Source organism: Euwallacea fornicatus, chromosome 11, assembly GCF_040115645.1.
Source record: "Euwallacea fornicatus isolate EFF26 chromosome 11, ASM4011564v1, whole genome shotgun sequence".
NCBI lineage: Eukaryota > Metazoa > Arthropoda > Insecta > Coleoptera > Curculionidae > Euwallacea > Euwallacea fornicatus.
In genome coordinates this window covers 4,263,732-4,285,459 of record NC_089551.1, presented here as the reverse complement: position 1 = coordinate 4,285,459, position 21,728 = coordinate 4,263,732, and the positions used below count along the sequence as shown (strand labels likewise).

Below are 21,728 nucleotides of genomic sequence, written 5' to 3'. Positions count from 1 at the left end.
CCCGCAATTAAACTAGTGGTGGACCGCGAATGCGTCGCCATCTTAGTTAAATTGGACGTTCCTTGGGAGGGTGGTAAATCGCTCCCAAAGGCCATGGATTTGGGTCGGTTCCTAGGAAGGGAAGCATTAGCCCCATGTTCGCTCAAAATAGAGGCCTCATGGTACCCGGAGCTATCGCTGCTGTTCCGTGAGTGACAGATAGTCAATCCGTTTTCCAAAGGTCTCCTCCTTTCTTCGTGCGTGTCGTTGGTCACTGCTAAGGTTTAAGATATATTTTTCTGCCCATTCGTTTTTGTGAAATATTACAATTTTCCTCCTCATTATTCACCGTTTCCCGAGGTGGTTTCGGAGCTGGTCGCCTTTTCCTTTGGGGAGGTTTGGGCTTTTCTAACGGTGGCTCCTTTTTGAGGAGCGGCGCGGGTGGGGTGACCGATCGTGAGTCGTCGCTGTGAGTGGGTGAAATCGATCTGTTCTCGTTGCTGGACACAGACCCAGATCCCATACTCTGTGGGTACATTTAACTTATCGAATGATGGAAATTTCAAAAAAGTTTTTACCGATTTTCCCCGTTTAAATATGAGGTTGAACACACCGCCTCCAGTCTTGTTGTGCATCTGCTTACGTTCCTCTTCTTTACGCAGAACCATGATGTCAGCGGTAGAAAAGGCCTGATTCAGGTTCGTGGTCCCTTTGGAAACTACGTAGATTTCGGTTATTTGGTAGTCGCTCAAGGTCAGTTTAGGATCTAGGACTTCGTCTAAGTTTCCTAAGAAAAAATTCTTATAGAACGACGTCAATAGAACTACTCTTTGAGAATTACACCTTGAGTAGGTCTATATCATTCTTTGACAGCTGAAGCAGGAGAAACGCTTTATTCCTTAGCAATTTGCTAATATTCTGTTACTCTAATAGATGTTCCAGGACTCAAGTTCACAGAGCTTATAGGAAAACGTACGTTCTTTGATATATAAAAGAGCACTGACAATGGATGTGAAATTTCATAATTTCAAATCAAGATAATTGAGAGAGACGTGTTTGTGTCAACTCGGATACCTTTATGTTGGAAATTTTATATTGAATTCGAGGGAGGTTACAGGATTCAAACTAACTGATAGTATAGAGCAAAGCCGCTCTAACAAAAGCTCAAATCGCGATTAAAAAATCAGGAAAGTCTGTGATTTTGGTGACGCCCTGGATAGTACCGGTTTACTTTACTACCCTTTCGGGGTCCGTCTCATTCCATACCCCTATCAATTGTTGAGCGCATCCGTTTGTTGCACATAATACGATTCGAACTCAGCTTCGACGATTTCTGAAGTTTTGAACCAAATCCGGTCATCTGCACAGATCTGCCGAAAATAGCAACTTGGTTCTAAATCATCTTCCTGATAACCGCTCTGTTTCGAACATAGAAGCAGTGGCTTTTGGGACACTCTGTAGAATTAGCGGATTAAAATTCTAATTTATAACTAGGGAAAAAAGGTCACAAGAAACAGGAATTTTGTGCTCCCCATTAATTCATTAGAGCCAGCTGACGAAAATTTAATACAGAGGTTGATCAATGATCATTGCAATCCACGTGGTGATCATGCGACGAGAGAATAATTTCAATACATTTCGATTTCACTTGCAGCAGCGGTCACGTGGGCCTATTAAAGTAGTAAAGTGTACTATGACTATGGTATTCATATTTCTATCTAATCAGGTTCAATAAATGCGATATACCCCGAATTTCAACAATTCACTTTATCAACGGTCTCAAATCCCTCAACAGCGATAGCAATATTCTAGTGATAATTTCATGATATTCTATATGAGTAATTAAGGGTACGAATAACAATCTATGTGACAACAGATTCAATTACCTTTATTGTGGCTGAAAGCACGGTACTACCAAATTCACTGTCTTCACCTCAAACTTCCGAATCGAAATGCTTTTATCATGGAACACCTTTGTCGGCTCAGACGCCATAAATTTTTCGCAAAGACACCGCCAAGGTGGTACAAAGTAAATCAAAATAAATCAAGCCATTGTTTGCCACTGAAGATAAGACTCTATTATTTCGTTGTTAACAAGTAACGAGATAGTGACAACGATCTGATTCGTACCTGGATGCTTAAAGTCGTACTTCATGGGATCCAGGTTTTTCTCCTCGCAAACCTTCCTCATGATGTCCTCCAGCAGTACATTTCTGCTCACCCTCGTAACGTAGAGCTGGTTCCTCGGAAGGTGTACTTTCAGTCTAAAAGTGCTCTCAAAGGGCTGGTGTCCTGGAGGGGGTACGGTCTTGGGTTGCGGCAGCATTCTACCCTTAGGAAGGACCTACAGTAAAACTGCGAACTGGAAAATTTTCATAAATTGTGGAAACGTTACCCTAATATGTTGAGTGTCAAGGGTTCCAATGGGAGTATTGGGCTTGAACGGGAGCGTCTTGTCTGAGTACTCCGACGAGGGAGCCATGCCGAGCACCTGCAGAGTGTGATTCGAAAGCTGGAGATGGTTGGCGGTGGTGATTTGCACTAGGAGGTCCATCATGGGGGTGCTAGAATATACTTGGTTTCATAAGAAATGCACCAGCCAGTGATAATAATAATTATGTCTTGTCATTTTGACAAAATAGTGCTTCATAATAGAGTATCAAATGATCAGAGCTTTAGTAGAAAAGAAAGGACGCTAATGGTCTTTTTCTTCATGCAGGCTTTACCAAAAGACATTCTGCAATAGGATAACGCAAGGCCGCATACTACGAACATTACTCGAAGGTACCTGGAGCAAGCGTAATTGGAAATGCTGCCTTGGCCTGCACGCCCACGGGATCTATCACCTATCGAACATCTTTGGGACATGATGAGTCGTCGTCTTCGAAAGCTAACGAGGTCTCCAAGCAATTTTAATGATTTACGGCTTAATTTTTCAATTAATAATATTTTTTCTTACTGAAACTCTGATCATTTGATGTTGCGTCATGAAGCATTATTTTGCCAAAATTCAAAGACTTAATTATTATTATTACTGGGTGGTGCCAGTTCATATGAAAGCGAGTGTATTTTTTAAAAACATTAGAATGTGTTCGCGAACGTGGCGAACGAAGTTCAAGGCTTCGCCTTGTCGAAAATATAATTAGTCGATTAAAAATTAAAGTAACACAAAGTGGATTATAAGATGGCGGATTTAATACCGTTAATTTGTTTGTAAATTTGCGTCATGGTCGAGCGGAAAGATCTCAAGATAATCGCGGCTTATTGTGTTGTAAGACAGGAAAGGGATTCTGATATGTGCGGTATATTGGTACATAGAGAGTGGTTTAACCTTAGAGGTGCTAAAATAGCCAGTTATGAAATACGCAAAAACTTCCGATTTGCTTACGAGAAACACAGTGGTTCTCTGAAAAGTCAGGAAATCGATAGAATTAAATATCCAGCTCGTTATCACCATCCTCAATCCTCCAACTGCTTACCTTCTCTCAATTGACATTTTTATCGCTTTTCCATTGGGCAGATGCACAGTCAGATCCATGGCCCCTGCCAGCATATCCGGAGGTGTATCTTCTGTGATCTGCATCATCGTCAAGGTACCACCCCGTGCCCTGCAATCGAAACGAATTCAGTAGAGAAACGCATGCGATATATATCACGTAACGAATTCCACTAACTTAATACACTTATGTAAATAAACCGGGCGGTACTACCTGCTACAGTTACACAAATCATTCTCTGATTAACTTATCAATAATTCGAATTGTGTTCCGTATCAAACCGTCTCAGGGAAAATACATCATTTTCATCATTATTCGCAAACATAAATTAACGGTGCAGAGGCAGTACCAGAGATTTCTAGACCCAAATTGGTATCACAAAACTTCATTTTTCGATGCAATCAGACAGCGAACGGTTACGTAAGGTTGGTAAACAACGAAGCAATTTTGTGGAATTACGTTTATTAATGTTGTTTCTAAAACGGCTGTACTTGGTAAACGATGATGATGGTGAACAGACAATATTTCAGTTGTTTGAATAATAGCAATAAAATCTATAGAATGTGAAGTGCGTAATTATGCATGTGCTCGTCCAACGGTTGCTACTTGGACAGGTTGTATTATGAGTAAATATTTGAGAGCTCAGATGAAAGCCGGTACTGCTCGGTAAACAGGCACAAGTAGTACGAATACACGCAACGTGCGTTGTAAAGATCGTAAAGAAAATGATCTGCCCTAGACTTAAACCTACTACAATATAACTCATTTAGTTGCTACCAAGTCTGTACTAATATGGGAGGTACTACCTCGTGTCTGCAATACATGCATCAAAATGTCAGTGGCGGAATGTTATAAATTGCCAATCTCTGGAAGGCTGCTAACAATAAAACCAGAAATTCCTGCGATGATGCGTTTTTCAAACCGCTCGCATCTCTTGACTTATTAATAAGGCCATAAATTTGCTAAATTGAAATAATCAGTGAGATAGGTTTAATTCAAATTCCAGTTCACTTCTAGTCAACCTTGATTTACTATTTAAGTTATTGCGTGATGAATTTATTCTTAATTTATTTGTTATTCCGTAACTGGAGTTAAAGCTTTTCCTGCATTCAAGTGCGGCAAAGTTGCCTTTCAGCATTCGACCGATAAGCTATCCGTATCTTAATAACCCGTTAAATAACTGCAGATTGTCATTTCTACACTTTGGACGCCCCCAATTGAAGAATGTCAATAATGACTTAAGTGCCGACAGGCGTGCCGATAGGCAGTGGCATCAATAGTGCTTCTTACACATCTGGCGCCATGTCAATTTTGGTATTACCATGGCTCATTTTCGTACCATTTCTCGAAGCTTTGCCTGAAGTACATACAATTTTTGTCAAAAAGAGCAAAAGTATTAAAAAGCTCGGCACGAACCCGATCGTCTTGCTGCGCAACGAAAAATTCCACCCCCTGTAAATTTTTGATAAATTATAATTTTTTTTTCGTTAGGCCTCCGCGCAATCCCGAATCTGCACCTGTAGCTTCCAGGATGCTTTGCAAAGAAGGGATCCTGCGATGGGGCGATTGAATGGTCCGAAGCTGATCTTGGGACTAATACAGTGGTAGAGCTGCAGGTTGGCTTTATGGAAATTGAACAAATTGAAAAACTTTTCAAAGGTACGTAAGGAGATGAACGCCCTAGGTAAGAACTTCAATAAAAGTTAATTTTCTTAGCGTGTAGGAACCTTTTAATGAAGGTGTAATGCAGGTCTAACTGCATTGGCATGATTTTATTCTACGTGAATCATTCTAGCCTGCGGTTTTAAATCCTCCCCCCCTTTACATTCTAACAAATATTTAATTTGAGGAAAAACTGAAAACCGGCAATAAATAGGACAAAAAATACAATTTTTTGACATTTTTTTATTTTTTAAATATTGCTTACGTCATCGATGGTGCGAATCGGTCGATTCTTTAAAGTTGAAACATGGATCAAGGGACATTTCAGATTAAAGGTCTTTCAAAACTATGTAAATTCAATGATGCAACGCGATTTAAAATTTATCCATTACTTTTTGAGAAACACAGCTATTAATGTGGTGAAAAATACAATACAAACTCAGTTGAATAGTACGTAAACAATGAAAATACTTGTTTCTTGATAAGAAAGTGTTTGTGAGCACGAAATCAAAAACAAACCAATTTCATGTCAATAAATAAATTTTTTCATTGTTTACCTACTATTTACTCGAGTTCCCATTGAATTTTTTAATCAAATTTGTAACCGTTTTTCTCAAAAACTAATCAATAGATCTTGAATCGCAACACACCATTGAATGTAGTTTTCGAATACTTTTAATTTAAGGTATTACTCGACCCACATTCTAATTTGATAAAATCGACCATTTTGCACTATCGGTGATGTAAGCAACAATTAAAAACGAAATAAACGTTGAAAGGCAGTTTTTTTTGTCAAATTTAACGCTGGTTTTGAATTTTCAAAAAACTATAATCAATTTAAAAGGCAATAGAGAAAGGACAAGGGTGATTGGGTAGAATCTACACGTTATAACGGATCCAACGTGTAGATTTTTGGTATTTCCGCCAAGCTTAAAGATTTTAAGTTTAACCTGTCGTCGTCGTAGTCAGAAAAAAGGCTTAATTCAAAAATTTGAAAATTCAACACTGCGCTTATAAGAAACAACGACGTTGAAGACGGTCGTCGAAAATCGAAACGTTGAGTTTCAAATACCAGATCGTCAGATTGTAGAAGTTGCAATGATGAAGTGTTAATCGTTTTGAATTACCGCGCCCAATCAGCGGAGGAAAAAATGAAAACGTTGTTCCGAAATAATAGTTTTTTCGAATTCCTCCGCAAGGCACTGGAATTTCTCAAATTTATAAATAACATATTTTGGAAAAAATCTTAGTTTCGCTATTTCACCATCAATTTGACCGTAAAGTTGTTACCGAGGGCCGATATCGTTATTAAATTGTTATTGAGGTCCCCATGGTTGAGGACTGAAAGGGCCATTCTGTACGCTTAAAATCTTGCCACTAGAAGGTTCCACAGTTTTCGTAGAAACGTACAATTATTAATGTAAATAAAGCAACAAATTAGGTACTTCTTTGGAGAGTTTTTAGACTTTAACGTATTGTTGTGGGGACTTCAGAGGAACTTCTGGAAGTTTTTTTTCGCCTCAGTTGACATTCCAACACTTCAGTCCCGGAAGAAGAGCTTCAGTCCAGGAATTCCAACGGAGGCCTGAGGGGCTCTTTCAAAAGAGGCAATTTTGCATGAAATTTGGGAGATCTCCAGATACTCTTGGAAATGGTGCTTCTTTCAGCTCGATTTCGAAAAAAGTCCACGATAAGGCCTTTTTTTCTTCAAATTTCGCCTCCCTCCCGCACTATTTCTTTGTCTCAATCTCATTTTTCTACGGAAGTAAACTATGTGCATTTCTTCCGTATATATCCGTGTAATTAATAACCACAACAATGTCGATTATTCAAAATTATTCACACATAGACGCATAATTTCTAATATTAGACTTGGCCTCATATTGTGTTAATCCCCCTTTTTACATTCCATTGTAAATTATTAGACATTGATATAATCGAATCCATAAAGTATTCGACAATTTAATAGATTTATATGAGTTGTTGCTAGTGGAAGTGTTGGGATTCGTTTATTTCACCATTAAGACGTACGGAGTGTCCACTTAAGATGGGTCATTGCTTTCTCTCAAAAATCGTAAGAAGACAAAAAGAAAATAAAATTCACTATAAAAATTATTCGTTTTTTCATGGATTTTTATTTTTTCATATTTTCGAAGCCCAGAAAGCCGTGGCGTGACAAAAATACATTTTTTCACATGGAATACCCCATATTTTTTCACGGGTATAGCAACTATAAGCGTTTTTTGTCATTACAAAATATGACATTTTTTTAACAGATTTTGAGTTATTTCAATTTAAGGTAGAGATCGAAGGGAAAACACGTTTTTTAAAATTCGCAATAAATTCACGTAGTATGTATTGCATCATTTGAAAATTTGTAAAGTTAAAAGCAAATGATCGTTCTACTAGAGTATATTTTCTATTTTCGAGAAATTTATACAAAACGTGGAAGAAATCATACACGCAAATATATAAATTTTTCAATTTCAAGTGCGTCGCACTCGACATTTTCTAGAGGGACACTCTATTTTTTTTTAAAGATTTCTTCTTTGAATTCACTTTCAAATGATATACCGGGTGATTCAAGAAGGTAGCTCGCCCTTTTAACTTTTTTGTTTTTAAATTTATTAAGTTGAAATGTGGAGGGAAGCTTTGTGAGAATAGAACCGATTGAATGAAATTAATGATGTCTATCTGGCACTTCCGGTTTAACCGGAAATGACCTCAACTTTCGATTTTTAAATGTAATGACCTGTAAATTTTTAATTTTTGGAATCTAAAGGTCCTTTTTAGTCTAAAAATTAGTCATAAAAAAATTGTAAAAAAATTTATATACTGTTAGTATTTGGATAATACCGTCAACGTCACTCTGCGACTTTATGCGAAAAGGTTTCAACTTAAAAACCATCCGCCGCTATTTAAAAAAAAAAATGTGAACAAAACGGAAATTGGAAGTGCTAATGAAGAAGGAAACTTTGTTACTAGTTAAGACAAAGAAATCGATATTTTATTTATTGCAGAAGTTAATTCACGTACATCAATTCGTCAGATAGCTCTAGAATGTGAGATTAGCTATTTTGTATATGTTATACAGGGCTAGTTTTTTTTTAATTATAAATGCAAGAATTTTCAAAATAATGCAGGCAACGGAAAAATGCAAAAACACGTCTACCATAATATGACGGGGGGAGACGATTGAGGCTATGATGAACTCACTCCCCTATACCAAATGCACCTGGGCCATTTCTCAGTCATTTTTTCGACTAACACGAGCATGGTTGCGACATATCGTCGAAAGGCATTTTCGATGGGTCTTTCAATGGTACCAAAATTTCTGTTATTCCGTCCTCAAACGTATGCGTTAAAAAATATATTATAAATAAAGTAATAGAACTGATAATTAATTCAAAGTTTCATTGTAATTATTTCAAAGCGTAAGCTTTATCGATCATTATTAATAACTTTTTATAATAGGTGTTCGTTATTTTCCATGCAAGCGTACAAACGATATTCATGTTCTCGACGCACATTGTTATCAAACAATTAATAATAACGTTAAATGTAAAAAATAGTTTTTTTTTCTATTGGTATTTATGAATGTTTTTCTACCCAGTGAATCGTCGAATCCTGTTTAGTATCGGAGTTTCACTTCGTTCTTGTTGTTGCAAATTTTCAATCGAAACATGATTTGTTCGGTTACGGAACCAGTTAAAATCGTGAATGGCCCCCTAGATCTCCCGATCTCACGCGCTTGGATTTCTTTTTGTGGGGGCACGTAAAATTTGTAGTGTTCAAAACCCGACCAGGAACAGTTGAAGAGGCAAGGCAGCGAATTATTACTGAGTGTTGAGCAATTCCCAAGAAAACTTTTGTAAATATGCGCCTAGAATGTGAATATCGGTCGTACGCTTGCATAGCAAATAACATATCAATTATAAAAAATTATTAATATTGAGCGGCAAATCCTACGCTTTGATTGCGAACCTTGAATTAATTATCAGTTCTATTACTTATTACTGATCGAAAACCATTTAATTCTACGCCTAGGTGTCTTATTTATGGATTTTGCATTTTAGGCATTATCGAATACATTTGGGAGTGGAATTCTAGACGCTTTGGTACTACTGAAAAGCTTATTGAAAATGCTGTCTGACGATATGTCACACCCATGCCCGTGCTATTTTAAAAAAGTGACTTGGGGCGGCTGAGCTGCATTTGATAAAGGGTAGTGAGTTCACCATACCATCAATCAATCATCTTCCCCCATCACGTTATGATGGACGGGTTTTTGGTTTTTTTCGTTTCATTCGATAATTGATTTAAAAATATATACAAGGTGTCCTATTAAAAAAAAATTGAGGTTGAGGTACTTGTAGTGTGAAAAGTTTGGATACATTTTTACACATGTTGGATGAATTTATCGAAAATTGAAAATGTGCTCGAGTGGAACGAGCCTTTGCTTTTAACTAGTTAACTTTTCAAACAACTCAACTAAATACTCTATGAATTTACTGAGAGTTTCACTAAACTTTTTTCCGATTTTTGTTTCAAATTGAATCAACCCAAAAGCTGCTAAAACGCTCTCATACTGTGCAATAATAAGAAATACCTACTGTCACAAGCAGAATTAGTATTCGTCACAATATGGGGTACTCCATTAAAAAAGCGTATTTTTATCACGCCACGGTTTTCTGAGCCACCCTGTAATTTCGAAAATATTTAAAAATATGACTCTGAATGACTTAAATTAACCTTTTTTTCCCCAACCTTGCGGTTTTTGCGATATGGCAGTGAACCATCTAACTCGGACCACCCTGCGCAAGCCCCCGAGGTTATCCACAAGTTCACATTGACTTTTCCCCGTTCCGGCTAGAACGAAAACTACTTTGACTGGACTCGACATGGAAAATGCGCATTGCAAACTCTGAACCGACACCCGCATGCAGTAGCAAACCATTAATTTTCCTTTGGGTTCCAACCTTTCCCAAAGGAAAAAATTAGAATGATCGCAATACCGGTTAAATCGCAAATGGCCGTTGTTGCCTTGATTCGAATATTTTTGCAGTTAATCTAAGCACGGCATTACTCATGCTTCGAAGGCAATTATAGGCAATTAGCGGCACTGCAAATGAGTATATCTGCTCGTTTCAGTGTCTCAAGTCCATATTATGTACGAAGGTGGGTTGACCGTTCAAAGACGTGCAGATTGCTACTTTGCCCCGAGGCGAAATCCCGATCCGCAACGGCTAATCTTGAATTCGTCTCACAAAATTCAAAATGGCGTTAAATTAATTTAAAACGTGGTGGTACTTTTTATGATTGATTTCCTGCTGCTTGAATAAATCGTGAGCCGAATATGTGATCACTCCGTTATTATTTTTTCCGCGCGACGAACGGCGAGGGGAACCCCCCCCCCTTGTTATTGAGAAAAATCAAAGATGGCGTGTCGAGATCGATTTGGCATAGGTGCATGTATATGTTTGACCCAGTTGCGGCGAAATGAAGAAAAAGTCAAGAGTGAACGTTTTCCATTCATTGCGTTCACTTTTCTACCGATGCCCATTAACTCAAATCTACTTAAGTTTATTTATAAATTTCACTGGGAAGACGAGAATTGCAAATGCGGCATGGAACGCGCATCATCAATGGCGAATTTAAATTCAGGCACTGGCGCAGGAAGCCCGTGATTAGACGAGGCAGTTCCCGAAAAAAGGAAGCTACCGTGACTAACTGGTGGCGAGGGTCATTGAATTCACAAATAAAGAAGAACGAACACCGAAGATATTGCTGAAGAGAGCCCATCTCTAGGTCATGAAAAGTTGTTAAACCGCTGGCGAGCAACACAATACAGCTGTTAAACACCACCTACTTCTTCGGTATATGTAAAGCAATTTAACGGTACGTACTGAGGTGTTATTACAACCGCAGTCAGATGATTGAAGAGAAAAAATTTCAAGATTACGCAAGAATAATGATTGTGTATATGCTTCGAATTGCTGTTTAAGATCTACGGGACTTGTATTATTGCCGGGCAATTGCTCATGTGACAGGTGGTTTCGATTAGCGTTCTAGTGATTATTGAGGAAAAAATCGCTGAACAATGAGTTTTTTTTTTCACCTAATCGATTAAGCTGAGTCTGTACTTCGGCCTCATAACGGAGGTCCGAAGACGTAAATTGCACGGGATGTAACGTATCACCGTGGAAATGTTTCGGGGAGCGATGGAACTCTGCGAGATAATAAGAAAACGATAACGGACCCGTGGTGAAAAACGCACCATTTTCAATGTACAGGGTGGCCCACTTTCTCAACAGTTTTTATAATTTTGTTTTCGTTTAGATATACTTTTGTTTTAAGAATTTTGATTAAATGTTACGAATAACCCCGATAACTGAGTCGGATTATAATTTTTTTCCCTCGCTTCCTCTACATTCTTAATTTGCCTCTACAGATATTTCCGCAAATTCTACCAAAACGGTGAAAGACACGAAAGTACTATAAGAGGTCAAAAAATTAAAGAGTTGAAGGAGGAATTTGTTTAATTAATTAAAATTTGGAGTCAGAATTCATACAGGGCGTTGAAAAAAAGATGCAAAGCATAAAATAGTACACGACCCAAAAAAACGTAATATCCTGTGTATGACTACCGATGATTTTGACATTTTGTTGTAAAGAGTCTTTAAGAAAATAGGTGTACGAATCTTAAAAAAATTTACTCAGGGCATACACGAGAAAAACGCAAAAATAAGAAAAAATGTCGAACTGCCACCCTATACAGGATGTTTGGATGTGGTGTGTTTTGACAGGAAAATTCTATTTCCCGGCTAGATAGGGAAAAACTATCATACGTGTCAAGAGCTCGATTTTTAAGAAAATATTAATCGTATTTAGATATCTTTACAGTCCACGGCGCCAGAGGACCTTTTTCAAATTTCGACCATTTTCAAAATTCGTCATAACTTTTTTGCTTAGGACAATATCGAAGTAAAACAGAAACACTCTTATAGCACTCTTTCGATATGATTCCAGTGACGTACTTAGTTTTTTGATACAGCGCATCGTTTTGCCCCAAACCAAAATATATATTTTTTAATTTTAAATGAAAATCACAGTCGACTATAACTTCAAAAAAATACCAATTTTGAACCATTTTCACCCATGTAAACTATTTCTAACCATGTAAGTATATCTATAGTTATTTTCGAAAAGAACTCAAGTATTAGACTTTTTGTGTTTATATTGAAGTTAGTTTCGGCATCAGCTGCCCAAGTAACATTATTTATTTTATATGTTTTAATTTTTGTCATATGACAAGAATCTATTACGATTGTAGTAGAAATATTCAGTTTTATCTTTAGACGGTTATTTATGAGAATGAAAGAGTTTAAAAGTGGTATTAAAAATTAAAATAGGAATATAAATAAATTGTTTAAAATGGAATGACAATAATTTAGAAGTTTTAATTTTTAGTAAATAAATGAAAATTAATATGCTAAAATGTTAAAAAAAAACGGTAATAATGTGGTAACATTAAAAAATATATATTTCTTCATATAAAGTCAGGAAAAAGCAAAAATTATACAGCAAAGTTTGTTGTGGATGTCTCCTAAATTATTTCGAATTTTTCCCGATTCAACTGGCATTTTCTTGGGCACTAAAGTTAGTAACTTTACTCAAATTTAAGCGACCTCGTATTTCTTACAATTTCCGAGATCCCGATGGAACGTCTCGAATATGAACCACCCTGTGCATCGAAATCGGTACGTTTTTGAACATGTGTCTATTTGAATTTTTTAATTATACTGCAGAGTACTGCCGCCCCTGAAATATCTCTATAAGGATGTGCTACACCTTGTAGATAAGAATAGCCAGTTAGGAGCATTTGAGTCTCTGACCAGGGATATTAATAATGAGTGTAGCGAAAGATTTTTCCACGCCTGGAGGCATTCGATGATGAAGACGCTTTCAAGTTACGAGATATCGCAACCTGGAAGTGCACAGCCCCCATCTGAAAATAAGCGATAGAATAAACAATACATAATTACTTTATTTGATATGAGCAACTAAGTGATGATGGCGGGCGCAATGCAGTGTTTCACCGGCCAATGACTCCTTCCCACAAAAATGATAAAATAAGATTATTTGGAGAAGAAGACAGTGGAGAAAAAGCCCCCCGACTTGATAGGATGGCCATTTTTCTAGCCTACGAATTAGTTCCGGGCAAAAGTACCAAGATTGCCGTTTGTGATGGAATTATGATGATGATGAGGACGAGGACGTCGGTTTTGAAACGAGAAAATAATTGCTTTATTTATTTTTTAAGCTAAATTATGCATGACTTAGTTTCACTTGTTCAACAGGCGAGTTTGCCGCTCTGCAAATGCCTTGCGGTTTGCTTACGCCGATTCCAATTAATAAATGTGTTTCTTTGTCGGATTGCTAATAGCATTATACTCAATTAACGCGGAATTCAGCTTACTAAATTGACTTGTACCAGAAATTTCTTTCCGGTTAAAAAACACTCATATCTATAATTCATCGAATCGGATACAAATTGAAGAAATATCGAGGCAAAGGCAGAGAAAATTGAAACAGTACCGCTGTTATATCCACGTTTCTTATGGCGATCAGATGTTTATTACGAAAAACACCTGACAATAAACCAGCAATAATACCGCTACGAAAGCCAGATTATCAGTTTGGGATTATCTCAAATCTAAGAAAAAGCCACCGGGACGTATATGAATTTTCCTTAAGTCAAGAGGAAACTTGCACGATCTAGCAACGCTGCATTGGCGGGTGCCCCATACTCGCCCCCTAGTACAGAATGACATCTCTAGGCGTTCAAGTAAGGCACAGACCTATATAACCCCCTGTAATCTACATGTTGCATATGGACGATCTGTAGGACTACTTATGGAGACCCCCCGGTATAATCTTAATGGAACATTCATGGTGATGAACGGATGATTAACGTACTCGAGAGGATTCGAAATCCTTGTAAAGTATCTTGTGATTGTGATTCACAGATATACATGGTGAGTCGTGGCGCAACTGACACTGAGCAGATGCGTGCAGGGAATTTGAAAATATGACGATTTTAAAAATTTTCTTTCGACAGTCGATAGCTAAGGAGATAGTGACCTTCGAAGTTAGATTGTAAATTTCTAAAAAAAAGGTATTTTCCAGTAATGCGTTACCACAACCCAACCAAATTTCGAATATGTTTTATTCTTGTTGACGTTTTTAAACGGTAGAAATGTGAAATCCATAAATGCCCAATAAGGGTTGGATTTGGGCTGAGATAAGGTCTAGAAGAGTTGGGAACTCTGTACCTGTAAAGTCACAAACAATATCGTTCAATAGCAAATTTAATCCGAAAACCTATATTCCCCAGAAAATTGGTCAAACACCTCATTAATTTCAATAAAATCGCAGTGACAGAACCAAACCAAATTTAAAGTGATGCCCAGTATAAAAGATTAATGATCCGCAGTTATTTTTCATCTTTATTGTCCAGTTTAGAACGAAATGAACCGTCCAATTTCTCACAGAGTCGTCCGCAAGAGCGATGATCTGGTTGTCTATTATTGGGACGAAGGAGTTTTTTGTAAATTCCTGACTGAAAAATTTAATTGAAAATATCTCAAAAATGGTTAGAAATGTGAGTTTCTTGGCAAAGTACCTTTCTGACGTAGAAGAATTCGAAATATCAAACTTAATAAAAGTAGCGAAGTTGTCGTCACTGATTTCAGTTAAGTCGATTTTTTACACCTCGCTTGGGCGTGCCTCGGACCACCTATCATATCACTTAAAACAGGCATTTTGAATTGATTTATCGTTCCCGTAAACTTCCTTAGAAACAATTTCAAGGCAGTAAATTGAAAACTACGAGATTGATCTCAATTTGCAGAACTAAAAAAATCTGTTTGGCACCCTGTAGAATCAAAACAAGCAACTTTTGTATAACACAAGGTTCGCTCAATCGCACTATTCCTTCGCTCTCTAGCACAAAATACTCGTTTGCGTTAGCACTTCTGGCATATACGTATTAGGAGACTATTGTTAAGTAGCGCGGCTGAGGCTGCAACAGTCCCATAAACATTACATAATCACAGATCCCTGCAGCCGCCGAACTAGGAGACTTGTCGTACGTAAGCCAATTAATTCTATATAAAAACCTGACAGTAATGCTCACACTTCAGTTTTAGCCTTGTGCAATGACGAAAAAAACGAAATTCCTCTCTTCCATATAAGTTCGTTTTTCATATCCGCCCAAGCACATATTCACAATATCGCAATTTCAATTAGAACATTGCATTCTTGAAATGCCGCAACGGTCTCCATTATATAACAATTATATTAGAAAAAGTGATGGGAAAGAACCGTAGAAGACCATCATCTAGCTTGCGAAACTATCGCTCGCTATTGAATCGAAAAACTACTTGTTCACGTAATTGTTTGCTGGTTTTTAATTAGGTTGATTAAGTCATGTTATCACGCTGTCGGTTGCTCATTTTTATCATGATGTGGGTTCACTTGAAACGAGTTGAAGGAAACTGATATGCGACAGAAATTAGAGTTGCTCAGTTATTGCGCCTTTTCCTCTCATTTCGGCAGCAGTTAACCCCATTTCGCAGGTGTGGTGGACATGCTGAAGACGACGCTCTATAAACGAATGTATATCGTATATCTGTGTCGGAATGCACTTCCATCAAAACCGTGCAGAAAGGAGATTTTCAATACTTCCACCAAAGTGCAAGACTTCACCAAAAATTTTTAAAATCCAAGATGGCGCCCATAAGGAAAAACAAAGTTGATGGTGGTTGCCGGAAATCGAAACGTCAGATTTCAAAGCGACCTCACCGCGCTGCGAAGGAAACAAAGTTACAATGAAGAAGTTTCAATCATTTTAAGATTCGCCCCTATCTAAGCTAATTCGCACTTTCCATGGTTACCGAGATCCCTGGGGCTGAACTTCAGAAATGAATATACACAGAGTGTTTCAGAAAGGTGGCATCAAACTTCAGGACGTTATAGAGAACATTGCGTTAGAAAATTTTTGCACATAAAGTCGAAAATCAGACGTTTTGGTTGTGGAGGAATTTGTGTTCAAAAATGTAACGTTTTCCCGTTGACGCTAGAAAACATCAAAATTTAAAGTTATTTTTATTAAAAACCTCACTAAAATAATTAATTTATAATAATGCTTTAAAATGGCGACCTCTCAACTCGTTACATAAATGTTTCCGTTAATCATGGAATTCTGCACTCCTTGTAGTATGAGTAGATATCGCTGCGCGAAGAGAGCTACGATGACTCTCCCTAAAAATTCCCCGTGGACGACTACATAGATTTCATTTATCAAAGACTTGATGTAACCCCAGAGGAAAAAGTCCAACAGGGTTAAATCAGGACTTCGCGCCGGCCAACTGATTGGTGCTCCTCTGTCGATCTATCGCCCGATAAATTGTAGCTTTATATGATCCTGCACATAGCAGGCAAAATTTGCAGATGCACCATCATGTTGGAACCACATTCGATTCTATATTTCTATAGGAATGTATTTAATAAAAATTACTTAAAAACGATGTCTTTTAGTGTTGAAGAGAAAACAGGAAATTTTTGGACAAACATTGTTCCACAGCCAAAACGTCTGATTTTCAATTGGGAGTTTATATGCAAAAATGTTCTAACGCAATGTCCTCTATAATCTCCTCAAGGTTGACAACACCGTTTTGAAACAAGACGTGTATATAATACGGGGTGCTCCATAAACATACCGGCATACGTTCAGGGGTGTAAAGATCATAAAAACAAGTATTTAGAGCCAATAAAGTTAGGTCCAAAATCGCTTTATTTTCAAAATACAGGGTGTTTAATTTGAATTTTTTTTTAATATTTAAAAAACGGTTTTGGATTGCGGTCATGAGATTCGGGATACGCTACGGCAGAGTAAATATTCACGTTCCTGAATTGGCAGAATATGTATTTCCATTTACACCAGTGGCGCTTGGGCGGCCATTCAATGGGATGTTTTTGATGGAAAAATGATACGCCACTGCCTTTTTTTATTTGAATATTTCTTCCATATTATCTCTAATTTTTAGTAAAAAAGGCCTCGTAGTGTTTTGTGGCTCAAGTAGCCGTTTTCAAGATGAAAAAAACTATTTGTCATTCACCGGTGGACCAAAAAAACCAATATAGATTTCCACGTGCGACTTGTTAAAGTTATTTAGGAGAAATTTATTTTCTTTTATTTTAATAGAGGTGGAGGACACGAACGCAAACAATTTTATGTCCGTATCGCAAACCGTTTTTGAAAAACACAGTAGAACTCGGCTGTAACGAACACACGGTTGTAAAGCACCATATTTTTAATGTTCAAGAGCTTTAAGCTCGATGTTAGTGAGCTGCCCGAATAATCGTTGATTATTGTTCTTTTTTTTTTCGGAATTTACTGGTGTTCGTAAAAGTCGTTATAAATTATTTACCTTGAAGTAGTAATAGGGCTTGATTAATGTTCTATTACGGAATTGTTTAGTCTAGGTGTGAGCGATTTATTAGTCAATTATGACTGGAATAAAAATAGAGAAACCGGTAACAACGGTGGCTGGAGGGGCAACGTAAAATTTGTAAGGAATTCGGTAAAGATTTTTAACGAATAAAGGTCTTATTGTATTTTTACCGTATGTAACACTAATAATTCGGTAATGTGCCCTAATTACATATGTATCTTTAAAAATGTCCAATGTTAGTAAGGCTAAACGCAAAGTCCTTTCTTTTTCAGATAAGTTGAACATAATTCGCAAGTTCCAAAACGCTCGTGCAAACTTTCAAATTTTGTCAAAAGTAAGGGCTTTCAAAGTCTACAAAATCGACCATGTGGGCTTAAAGGACCAAATATTTAGACGAACACACAAGTTCAATCGTCCAGCTGCTTTAAAAATCAACCAATTGTATTTTAAAAAATTAAAAAAAAAAACAATCAAATTTATAAAGCTAATAAGGGATCATGGATAACGTCAGACACTTTACCGAACTCCTAAGAACCTGGGATGACGAACTAAAAAAAAAAAATAAAAGAAATTTTTTATTAGTTCACGATAACTGCCCTGCACATCCAAAAATTGAAAATTTATGACGGATCGAATTGGTTTCTCTTCCCCCTGATGTCCCCGCGAGCTTGTTACCAGTGAACCAAGGGGTAATTCGATATGTAAAATTGAAATATCGGAGACAGTTATTGCTAAAATTAATTGAAGTTCATAACAAAAAGGTAGAATTTAAAATTTCATTATTGCGAATAATTTTACTGTTAAATAGGGCCTGAAGAAACTTGTCTCACAAGACAATTTCCAACCGTCTCACACGTGCCGAGTTCAATGTTGAGAAAGAACGTACAGACCAAGATGAACTGCCTTTTGCACAATAGATTTTAACACAAAATAAGAGGAAAGAAACAGAATTAGATTTAGGCGAATGGATCAATAATCAGTACGTTTCTCCTTTTGATGATGCGAACTTAAATAAATACGATGTTGAGGTCTTCAGGAAAGGCCTTCTGACACCAGTTGGTATTTTGTACACGGGTACCGTCACGGAAATCAGTAATGATAGCCAAGGAAAAACACTGCCGTTAACTTCAACAATTGTCTGTATTAAGATCAAAGGGATTACTTTTTATGTTTAACTTGGGCACGGAAACAAGATTAAGGCTGAATTAGGAGGAAAACTTGGATAACTACCTTTCGGCTTCAAGGTCCAAGCTATTTCTGCGTAGGGAAAACTCTGGAGAGAAAAATGAGCGAGGTTTGGCATCTGCCTTCTTTGGCCTGATTGACCAATCAGAACACTGAATAGTTGATTCCCGCGAATTTGGGGTCTCAGTCTAAATGATTTAAATGTAAACCTTAACAGGTTTTTGCATTAACATTTTAACACACTGACTCCGCAAAGGGCACGGTCAATATCAACGTTTGTAAGCGACGTCCGTATTTCTTCTCTTGGGTTCTCACAGTCATACCAGAATAACCCTTAAATTGAGTGATTTATCCATTCTAATCTTTTAGTTCGCTACTAGATTATAGACCCAAATGTAAGCAACACATGACGAATTTGGTGGGTATCGAACGATGACATGATTGATGAACACGTGGATGTTGCTGAATTTCTTAGTGATATGGACATTGTTCATATAACTGTCAATGATGAAAACGAAAGTGGTTCGTGTGATGAGGATGACGTTAACAGAAATGACAAAGTTTCAATCCCCACAGGCGAGGGGCCTATCTGCTTTGAAGGCCGTTGTATGTTATGTACAGATGACGTATCTAGAAAATGAAAAGTTTTTAAATGTGACAGGAGCTTTTGCAATGTGGAAATGTTGGAAAACCGCACGGCGCAGAGTCGAATTACGGACTTCTCTTCTATGTAAATGCGATTTTATTTAAGAATTTTTGTTTATTGCCAGGAGCAAAACTTATTTTTACTGCAAGGAAAAATTGTGTCATTTGGCATTTGGTTGAAACAAAAATCTCGAATCGACAAGCTTTTTTCATCGTTCACCTACACATAACGAACGTTCGCGTGTGACAGACGACAGGCCAAGTCCCTTGAAGGTTCGTTACAGCCGAGTTCTCCTGTATTTAAACAAACAAAAAATGTTTTTAATGAAAAATAAACGTTCTGTATCTTCGAAACGAAGCGATTTCGGAATAAATTTATTCGTTCTAAATTTTTGTTTTGTGAGCTTTACACCCCCTGAAAGTTTGTCGTGTGGTGACGCCAGCCGGTGTTTCAATCATAGTCGACACCACGAAATTGATTTGTCAGGATTCAAGCCACTCACTAATTCGTTAACGAATCTTTGTTTCACTAAGAGGTTTCTTTAAAATGAGAAAAAGACAATAGAACAGCTACTTAGGGCCAGCACTCCAAAAACCGTTCTGCTCGTCCGAAGGCCTAAAGCTACTTTTATACTGGAGAGCGGCCTGCAGGTAATCAATGAACTATTAAGGGTAGTTGGAGTCAAACAGAACTCGGACCTTTGATCGAAGTTAATGAATCTCATACATTGATAAGAGGGGTAGTATTTGAAGCGCAAACAACATAATCGCTTTGAGCAACAATAAGGACGAGGAGGTACATTACACCCGGTATGTTTATGAAACATACTATATAACTATTGATTCATCGGTTAATAGGAAGGTGTTTTTGTTTGTTTTCCCTCGTGACTTGGATGAACTGCACTAATCCACCTGTAATTAGATTAGGTCGTGAGAATGAGAATAGCGAGCGGTCTGCACTCGCTTTCTAGCGGCTTTTATTCATAAACTCTTACAGCAGCATTCATGGGACTTTTTGTCCACAACAGTGGAACCTCCTGCCAAGATCAGGTCGTGATCAACCTTGAAAGGTTTCGAAGTTTTTCACGGACTGCCAGTTTTGCGGTGGCCGCTAACCGAACGTTAATGCGTACAAAAATGGTCTGCGGCGAAACAATGAGCAATTAAGACGGTTTTCTTATACAGGGTTGTGCGCTAAACGCGTGTCAGACGATTGCGACCTTATTTATAGTTTCTTTCAAAAACTCTGTTTACAGATGTATGTACGACATTCCAAGGTACACTTAAAAAATATTTCCATTTATACAGGATCTGTCAAAAAAAAAGATACAACCAAAAATGTTGCCTTTTCAAGTGGAACACCCTGTATATTGTTGCATTTTTAGATTCTACGTTCAATTTTAATACAAGTTTATTGACGCGTGGTAATCTTGGAATTAATAGTTCTCAAGATATGTGCAATTGAACGTTGAAAGTGACAGTTGCAGATCTGTGCAAAATTGTTTACAAACGGAAAGGTAGTTGGGAACTCGTTTTTGTCACAATACAATGGAAGATCCGTGCTTTAGTATGGTGTCGAGCTTCGTTTAACACTCTCCATAGGGTGATCACAAAAATGTAGCCAGCTTGAACATAAGAAAATGGTCAAAACTTAATAATTTCAAATGGAACCCAATTATTATTCCGATGTATTAAGAAACTGCATCGAAAGAGAATTTATGTTCACTTTTAATTACTTATATTAAGGTTGCATAGTTTTTGCGTAACAAGTTTATTCATGGGCGGTACATCCCTAATTATAATGTGAATATGATGGGCGTATCTATGGAAACATACAAATAGAGATAGCACCGACAAAACTTCTTTGTTACCACTACGTGGCGTAAATCAGAAAAATCATATAAAAATAAACAAGAAACAATAAATATTTTATTTTGAAAAATAGTTTTTAAAAAATGACTTTTTTTACTTAACTGCGCGTAAAAAAATATTTTCTCAGGTTAGTTCCTATTCAATAGCACATAATTAATGCATGATATGTTCAAACTGTCTACCGTTTTGTTGCAGACACATATTCATTCTCTCTGTTAAGGACCTATTTACATTTTGTAGCATTAACTTACTAGCTGAATTGAATCCTTCTCTTATTCTTCACAGTCACCAACCTGAGAGAATATTTTTTTGTACACAGTTAAGTGAAAGAAAGTTATTTTGCTAAAAACTATTTTTTAAAATAAGACAT

The 21,728-nt window shown here is 37.2% G+C and overlaps 1 protein-coding gene across 7 annotated transcripts in view; it reads right to left on the bottom strand.

Annotated features, from left to right (window-relative positions):
- The window catches only part of LOC136342070 (uncharacterized), an 84,947-nt gene that overhangs the window by 9,878 nt on the left and 53,341 nt on the right, over positions 1-21,728 (bottom strand). For 4 of the 7 annotated variants that reach the window (XM_066287533.1, XM_066287539.1, XM_066287534.1 and 1 more), the window contains 6 exons: positions 3,459-3,587; positions 2,375-2,543; positions 2,110-2,323; positions 558-766; positions 307-505; positions 2-256 (listed from right to left, as the gene is read on the bottom strand). In XM_066287533.1, the coding sequence (XP_066143630.1) occupies positions 2-256; positions 307-505; positions 558-766; positions 2,110-2,323; positions 2,375-2,543; positions 3,459-3,587 (1,175 nt within the window). Of the gene's footprint in view, position 1; positions 257-306; positions 506-557; positions 767-1,865; positions 2,010-2,109; positions 2,324-2,374; positions 2,544-3,458; positions 3,588-3,653; positions 3,757-21,728 lie in introns of those variants that run through there. The other 3 variants (XM_066287537.1, XM_066287535.1, XM_066287538.1) reach the window with 3 other exon arrangements.